The following is an 8,298-nucleotide window of genomic DNA, read 5'->3' on the forward strand; positions in this document are numbered from 1 at the left end:
TTCCATTCATGCACTTTTCCTGTCCATTTTTAATACCGTCTCTTAACCACCCCTGCCTCTCTTCAGGAGCAGGTGGTTCCCAGGGATCAGCCCAGTGATCACAGGCCAAAGTCAAGCTACGTGGCACGGGATGGCAGCCCTCAGTCTCCCAGGGACAAGAGGCCTCTCTCTGGACCCAACATACGCACCCCAAACCTGCCAGTGACTGAGGGGGTGATAAAGACTGCCCAGCAGGCCGCACGGCCATTTAACACCTACCCACGCACAGAGAGCGAAGGCGGACGCAGCCCCACTGGACAGGTAGGGACAGACGGGCACGCTGAGCCTCTGGCTGATGGATGATGGCTGGTATCACCTTGTCTTTTGTTTTCCTGCCCTAGTTCTCTCCTCTGAAGATGTTAGTGATGCGTTAGTGTCACGGTTTCTGCAGGTTGAGTTCATGGTTTTATAAATACAAACTACTTTACAGAATTGTGCCATGATAAGAAACTTATTGTTTTTCTTTGTTTGTTTGTTTTTTTTACACAATACATCATTTCCTGTACCACAACTAATAATATAACTGTGTATTAGGCAAATCACTGAGGAGGACTGCTCCCTGCTGTTGAGTTTTGTGATGAAGAACCTGCATTTGCCAGATATTTACTGTGCTGTGCTAAATCAGACATTTCTACATGGTAATTTATCCATTAACAGTCTTCTATTTGACTTTTTGGACAAATTACCATTTTACATGAGTTTTGTGAATGAAAATGACATATTCTGTGATAGAGGATTAAATCAGTCGCCCCCTCCTGTGTCTAGAGGAAATGATTATTTTTGATGAAGGAAATTATTCTTGTTTCAGCTCCAACCAGAGAAGATGGCTTCCTCTGGTTTTTTTTTTTTTTAATGCCCACTGTACGTTCTGTTTCTTGTAACGTTCTGAGGATTAAATCAGTCGCCCCCTCCTGTGTCTAGAGGAAATGATTATTTTTGATGAAGGAAATTATTCTTGTTTCAGCTCCAACCAGAGAAGATGGCTTCCTCTGGTTTTTTTTTTTTTTAATGCTCACTGTACGTTCTGTTTCTGGTAACGTTCTCCTCCTTTCAGCCGGTTCGACACCATGAGTCCTCCCCTCAAAACGGCCCCTCTAGTGGCTCAGCTCAAGGGTCTTCCAGCTCCAAGCCCCCTATAAGCCACCCGCACCCTCATCACACTTCCCACCCCAGCCTGACCCCCGAGGCCACCCAGCATCCGCATACCCCTCACCCGAACGTTCCAGCCCCACGGCCCCCGCTGTCTTCTGGGCCGCCGGCATCAGGTGCTCAGCCTCAGGGCTGCTCACCGCAGAGAGAGCCCCAGAGGGTTTCCCATGAGCAGTTCAGAGCGGCGCTACAGATGGTGGTGGATCCTGGCGATCCACGAACCTACCTTGACCACTACATTAAGATAGGGGAGGGGTCCACGGGGATAGTGTGTATTGCTACAGTGAAGACTACAGGGAAACTGGTTGCTGTGAAGAAGATGGACCTGAGGAAACAGCAGCGCAGGGAACTCCTCTTCAATGAGGTAGGGCTTCATGATTTAGTGAACGCTGTTTGGTGGACACTAGGGATGCACCAGTCACACTTTCCTCCGGACAGAGAGGAAAGATTCAACTGCTTTTCATATACAGAGCTCATTACACTCTGCTGTTGGATAGATAAAATTGGCCTCTGGGTTTAGTGAGTAAACGGGACCAGAGGAGTTGACCACGGGGAGAGCAAAGTGTTGGTAAACTGCTGGGACTCGCTCCCTTCAGTGGTGGACTTTGTTGCATGTAATGAGTAACATCATGTGGAGTCAGATACAGCCCTGTCTCTCCTCTGGTGTGTGAGTGTGAGCCAGCCCGCTCTGCTCTCTCCTCGTCTCACAGTGCAGAGAAGCGGACCTCCCGCTCATCTGGGAACGTAAAGATTTTGAAATACAGACATGGGTAAATTTTATGCTCCTGGCAGATATAGCATTCATTCATTAATAAATAATTCACTTTCGCCACAGTGAATCATCACACTGACAGCTCACATGGTGAAGAATGGCACGTGTGTCTTACGCCGGTGCCTTTCCTGACGCAACCCTGAATCGAACGGGGCGCAGTGGCGAGAGCGCTGAATCCTAGCCACTAGTCCATCAGTGTTAATGACTGTTTTAAAAAAAGAACTGAATATTACAGGAATCATAGAATGAGAGTTTATTACAAAGCTGTTGTGTTGGTTTTGATTGTTCAGGTGGCTCCTGGGTGAATACTGTGCTATTTTATCATCAACATTTATAAACAAACACTGACAAGTATATTCCATGTTTTACTGACACAAGCTAATTTAGCAAATATAAATGTACTGGATGAAAGCCTGTTTCACGCTCTACTCGCACAACATTTAGATATAAAATAACAAATTATGCAGGTGATAGAGTACACAGCTCCATTTCACACTCACATTAGCTGCTAATTATCACTTTACTTTTCAGACTTCTAAGTGATTAGATACGGTTTCCAGCAGCATTAACGACTGAGATACACGAGTCTGTCCACCTGTAAGCTGCCATTCTTTTGAGTTTGAGTGATGTGATGACATCCTGTCTGTGCATCTGTTTCCATGGTAACTGCAGGTGGTGATCATGCGGGACTACCACCATGAGAATGTGGTGGACATGTACAACAGTTACCTGGTGGGAGACGAGCTCTGGGTCGTCATGGAGTTCCTGGAGGGAGGAGCTCTCACTGACATCGTGACACACACCAGGTGAGAACAGAGAAACGCTTTGTTTCTTCAGACAGGTTTGATTCATTTATGCCAACTTTTAACTGTATTGGGTTGATACGTGACCTTATAATAAATGTGTTTTCATTTAGTTTAAGTCTTTTTATTTCTAATGAAGGCTGTTTATTATTATCACCTCTCCATTATAATATACTGGCTTAAATTTCCTCTTGTCGTCCATAAGGGGGCAGTGTTACCTAATCTGTTCCGTACAGAGATGTGCCACCTCGGCCTGTGTCATTTTACTGTTGTTCACAACATCAAATGTTTTATTGGTTTATGCATTTGCAGGTATTTGTAACTTTGGTTGACTCTGTCTACAAACTGTAAAACAGACAAGTTAAAAGTTTGTTTTGGTCTGTGTTTGTGGGCGCTGCACACTGGTGGAGGAAGTACACAAATTGTGTACTGAAGTAAAAGTAACAACTACAGTGTAAAAATACTGTTACAAGCAAAGGTCCTGCATTCGAAGTGCTAGTTAGGCACAAATGTGTTAGCAGCAAAATAAGCACCAAGAGTGAAAGTAGTCATTTATGCAGAATGGTACCGTTCACATTAATGCACATTAATGCACATCATATTGTGCATTAACATTATTATATTGTTATTGTTATATCGAGATTATATTGTTGATGCATTAATGTGTCCATCGCTTTAATGTTGGTAACGGTGGAGCTGATGTTGACCACCTTGTATACTGTGCTGAAGTACTTTCCATCCTACTGGGTAGCTGGTGGATTTCCCACTGGGATCAATAGAGTCTGATGGTTCAACTGGGTTTGGTTTGATTCATCTGATTCTGAAAAGGAACTAAAGTTATCAAATACATGTAGTGCAGTAAAAAGTACACGGTTTGCCTCTGAAATGTAGTGAAGTCAAAATGAAAATACTCAAAAGTACAAATACCTCAAAATTCTATTTGGGTACAGTTGTGTAAATGTACTTAGTTTCCACCTGGGTTTAGATGTGATCACACCCGATGGTGTGAACTGGAGACAGCAGTAATAACAGAGGCAACAGACTGGCTTATGTCTCTGGTGTCCTTCTCTCTGCAGGATGAACGAGGAGCAGATTGCCACAGTGTGTCTGTCCGTCCTGAAGGCATTGTCTGTCCTGCACACACAGGGTGTGATCCATAGAGACATAAAAAGTGACTCCATCCTCCTCACTCATGATGGCCGGGTATGCACACTTTTCCATACAAGGGTCTCTTCATGCCACTCTTTTCAGCACACCACCAGCTTCCACCAGGAAGAGCAGTTTATAAAAGGTGTTAAAGCTGTAAACTGTCATAGTGATTTAAAAGGCAGATGAGGACAGGAAACCTTGTTTGTGGGCTGACCAGCTGCAGCAAAGAAGAGTTTGGTCTGTGGTTTCACATAAGCAAAATGCACACATCTTCTTTCATTTGTCAGACTACATCATTCTGCCTGAGGCAGCACTACATAAAAGACATCCTGACTAGTCACGGCAACACAAGCATAACATTAATCATGGTTCTGTTCCATGTAAACGTTTCAGCCAGAGCGAGGTTTATTGGCCTGGTGTGTTGGTACAGTAGCTCTCGGCGTGGATGTAAGGCAACAAGAAAACAAGATGATAAGACTGAGAACAAAATAAGAAAAAGAACGTGCATTAGGAAAATAAAAGCAAACTAATTATAAATATAGAAATGTGTATATACACAGCTTCGTTTTCCAGATCATCCTTTGGTGCCGGTCATTATCAGGACTCAGTACTAGCACACTTGACTTAATTGATGCTAAAATTGATTTAATGTGCTGCTGTGGCTCACTGTGTGCATATGATGGACAGGAAGGAGCTGCTTCCTCACTTATATTCACAGGATGCTCAAACTCAGTGCAGCACAGCAACCAGTGACAAAACATGACCCACATTTAGAAGAATAAAAATAAAAAGTTGGTTCTAAAAAGGAACTAAATGCTTGACTGTTAGCTGCTGCTGAAGAGCTGAGACACATTCCAACTCACTTCCTGCTTGTTGACAAGCAAGTTTCTGCTTTTTGCAGAAAATGAAACCAACATGGTTGCACAGCAACATCAGAGAAAAAGAGAGCTCGGTCTCTGGTGTGTCATAGTCAACAAACCTACACGATACGAGTCTGTAACAGTTAAGGGCTAAACTGATCTATTTCAGTTCCAGAAGAAGGGGGATAAAATGACAAAGGAACCGCCCGAAGAAATGGGTGGTCCAGTGCCCCCACCACCATCAAAACACCACACGAGGGAACATTTGTTGGAAGAACAGTGTTCATCCCTCCAGGAGGGTTCAGAGACTTGGAGACTCAAGGTGGAGCTGTTGTGGTGTCACATGGTGGCCCAGCACCTCACTGGGACTCTGTTGGGTCGTCCTCTCATCTGTCACCTGTGTGTATCACTGTTGTACAGCGGGTTAGGTGGTGCTGTTTACTTAATCCTTGTGCCATAAATGTGTCATCCTGGTGAGATGGGGGGGTCAGTGACTGGGTCAGTGAGGCTGATGTGTTAGAGCATTTACTTTGCCCTAAGTGCTTTAGTGTAGCTTCACACAGTTGTGATGTTCATCCAAACCTACTTTTAAATTCCAGTAGAGAGGTGTAACTTACTGGTGGTTACAGGAAGTGATTGATTTCACTTATTTTGTCCAAAGAGTGTGCTACTAAATACTAAGTTGGGGGTGTCAATAATTCTGTCCAGTCTATTTTTGGAGTTCTGCTTTTACCTATTGTTCCAATGCAAACAAAAGACAAACATGAGAATACCAAAGATTTGTAATTGCGACAGTTTTCTGGAGAATTGGTGCGTTATCTGACAGAAATGCAGGCGTTCCAGTATTTTTTTTTCTATGACTGCAGGAAGGGGAAGACGTCTGAGTGGGTGCATGTTCAGGCAGAAAGCTTGCCGCTGGCTGCTGTGGTGTTTTGGTGCTGGGTTTCAGTTGTTGTTCGTGGTTTGGCCTGGCAGGAGAAGCAGGCTCAGCCAAGTGATTTTCATCAGTAGGGCTGCTGTGTCTAAATGCACCTGTGTGTGGGGTGGTATGTGTGAAAAGACATTAAGCTTCAGACATTAGGTCTGTCTTCTGGTTAATTCAGGTATTAATGTTGAGCTCATATTTATAAATAAATGGTGATGCTGTCTGTGAAGCTCCGCCCATCTGTGTCAGCCATCCTGTGTATGTGAGCGCAGTCGGCCTCATGAGCAGCATCAAAGCCTGGCTCTCTGTCGAGATACACAGCCATGCAGAGGCGTTCTCAGAAAGACGGGTGGATGCCAGTGAGGCCTGACTCCACTGTCTGTCAGCTACTGAAGCGTGAAAAGTGCCTTAGATATTCAAAATGGATGTTGAGCTTCCTCTCAGAGTTGACAGTTTATTAGAAACACCCTGCTACAGCTGAGTCAGTCTAATGCAAAAGTCCTGCATCACATTCTGCTTTATGAACGTGATAATGTTCAGTTTGGGTTCAGACTGTTTTACTGAGGTGTTGAAAAAACTGCATCTTTATTTGTAACCTGTATTGATCTACACTGACAGGTCCGCTCCATCCATATCAGTGAGACGAGGCTACGTCTGCAGCTATGTGTACCTGATAAACTGCTCATTGGTTTTCTGTTGAACTTCTCCGTAGTAACAAGTCAAATTTACAAGCCTTAAGGAATTCATTATGTACTATGAATAAACTGCTGCAGTGCCACAGACTTCTGGAAGAATGCAACTGCTATAGCAGCGTTGAAATGATAAACAAGGTACCTACACAGAGTGACTGCATTCCTTCAGACACAAATGTGATGTTAAAAACTCCTCAGCTGTGAAGGTCACTGTGTTGTGTACTTTGTAGGGCTGTCCCCTAATAGTCACAGTCGAGTCACGTCAGTTTGTCATCTTCTCATTTTGGTGTGCCAAGCAGCAGCTTGCTCAGTGCTTCCCCCTGTGGTCGGAGGGTGGTATATAGATGGTTGAGTAGTCGCACTGGGGAGTCCACTGACAAACTGCTTGGTCAGGTACAGCCCTAGTATTTTGTGTAAAATATAACTCCTGTACCTTTGTGTTTCCTTCTCGTCACTCCTCTGTGTCTCCAGGTGAAGCTGTCAGACTTTGGTTTCTGTGCCCAGGTTTCTAAGGAGGTGCAGAGGAGGAAGTCTCTGGTTGGGACGCCGTACTGGATGGCACCAGAGCTCATATCCAGGCTGCCTTATGGACCGGAGGTGACATTCGCAATGGGTTTTCTCTTGTTGTTATTTGCACATCTAAACAATTTCTTTTACTTGTCGACTGACTGTTCTCGCTGTGTCCAGGTGGACATCTGGTCTCTAGGCATCATGGTCATAGAGATGGTGGACGGGGAGCCGCCGTACTTCAACGAGCCGCCGCTCAAAGCTATGAAGATGATTCGAGACAACCTGCCTCCCAAACTGAAGAACCTGCACAAGGTACGACAACAAGACAACATGTTGTTGTGTGCACCACGGCCGTCAGAAGTCAGGGATATCGTTCTACCAGCGAACACACTTCCTTTGGGTCTTGTGATTTCTCTTAGCTAAAACAATCAGATCACACAAGTTCATTAGTTTGATATTACAACATGAAACCTTGCTTTTACAAGAGGAAGAGAAAAGACATCTTGCCTATACACTGATGAAAAGGTCTGGTTACAACTTCTGTCATTTTCTTTATTGCAACAGGGGCAGTATTTACGTGCCTTGTGGTTGAGAAGTGGCACACTTAGTGTTGCATAGTGTATGACCTTTCTTTGACTTATTCTTCAGTGGTTTAATGTCATCCTCATCCTGGCACTGTTCCCACTACTGAAGCCACCACTCTGACTAACGATAGCATGTGACTCACAAAGGAAACGCTCGTTACATCGTCACTATTAAAAGAGTAAGTGTCTAAATAAAGCAGGGGTCAAGCAGAAATGTCTGGCACAGACAGGACTAACAGAGGAGTAATAGCACTGCTTCGTAATTTATTGGCCCACTTCGACCTTTGACCTAGGTGATGGACTGTGAAGGTGTGGAAACAGTTTGGAGAAGAGTTGCAGAACAGAGTCCACAAAGTTTCAAAAGACAAAATTTTACCTGCAGTGTTAACTGAGTTCACATGTACCGTAGAAACCTGATTATTTCTAGCAGCCTGATCTAACCTGGTTTGATTTAATGGGCCCGTGGCGCTTTGCCTTGTTTTCTCACTTATCTAAAATGTTACGACGGTGAATTATCATCTCAAACGTGACCTACAGCTCAAAAAATGAGGTGTACATATGTTCTAAGTCAAATCAAACCAAACCTTATTTGTATAGCACCAAAAGTCATCTCAGGACACTTTACAAAGTAAGGTCTAGACCTTACTGTTATCAATATTATTACATAGGGAAAACCCAACAAATCCCCCTTGAGCAAGCACTTGGCGACAGTGGGGAGGAAAAACTCCCTTTAACGGAAGAAACCTCCGACAGACCCCGGCTCTTGGTGGGCGGCCTTCTGCCTCGACCGGTTGGGGTGAGTGGATAGAGGAGAG

At 44.3% G+C, this 8,298-nt stretch overlaps 1 protein-coding gene across 3 annotated transcripts in view; it reads left to right on the top strand.

Annotated features, from left to right (window-relative positions):
• The window catches only part of pak4 (p21 protein (Cdc42/Rac)-activated kinase 4), a 30,243-nt gene that overhangs the window by 21,184 nt on the left and 761 nt on the right, over window positions 1-8,298 (top strand). For all 3 annotated transcript variants that reach the window (XM_020623221.1, XM_020623219.1, XM_020623220.1), the window contains exons 5-10: window positions 67-300; window positions 1,094-1,552; window positions 2,633-2,766; window positions 3,840-3,966; window positions 6,861-6,986; window positions 7,077-7,211. In XM_020623221.1, the coding sequence (XP_020478877.1) occupies window positions 67-300; window positions 1,094-1,552; window positions 2,633-2,766; window positions 3,840-3,966; window positions 6,861-6,986; window positions 7,077-7,211 (1,215 nt within the window). The remainder of the gene's footprint in view (window positions 1-66; window positions 301-1,093; window positions 1,553-2,632; window positions 2,767-3,839; window positions 3,967-6,860; window positions 6,987-7,076; window positions 7,212-8,298) is intronic.

This window comes from Monopterus albus, unplaced genomic scaffold (genome assembly GCF_001952655.1).
Source record: "Monopterus albus unplaced genomic scaffold, M_albus_1.0 scaffold294.1, whole genome shotgun sequence".
Classification (NCBI taxonomy): domain Eukaryota; kingdom Metazoa; phylum Chordata; class Actinopteri; order Synbranchiformes; family Synbranchidae; genus Monopterus; species Monopterus albus.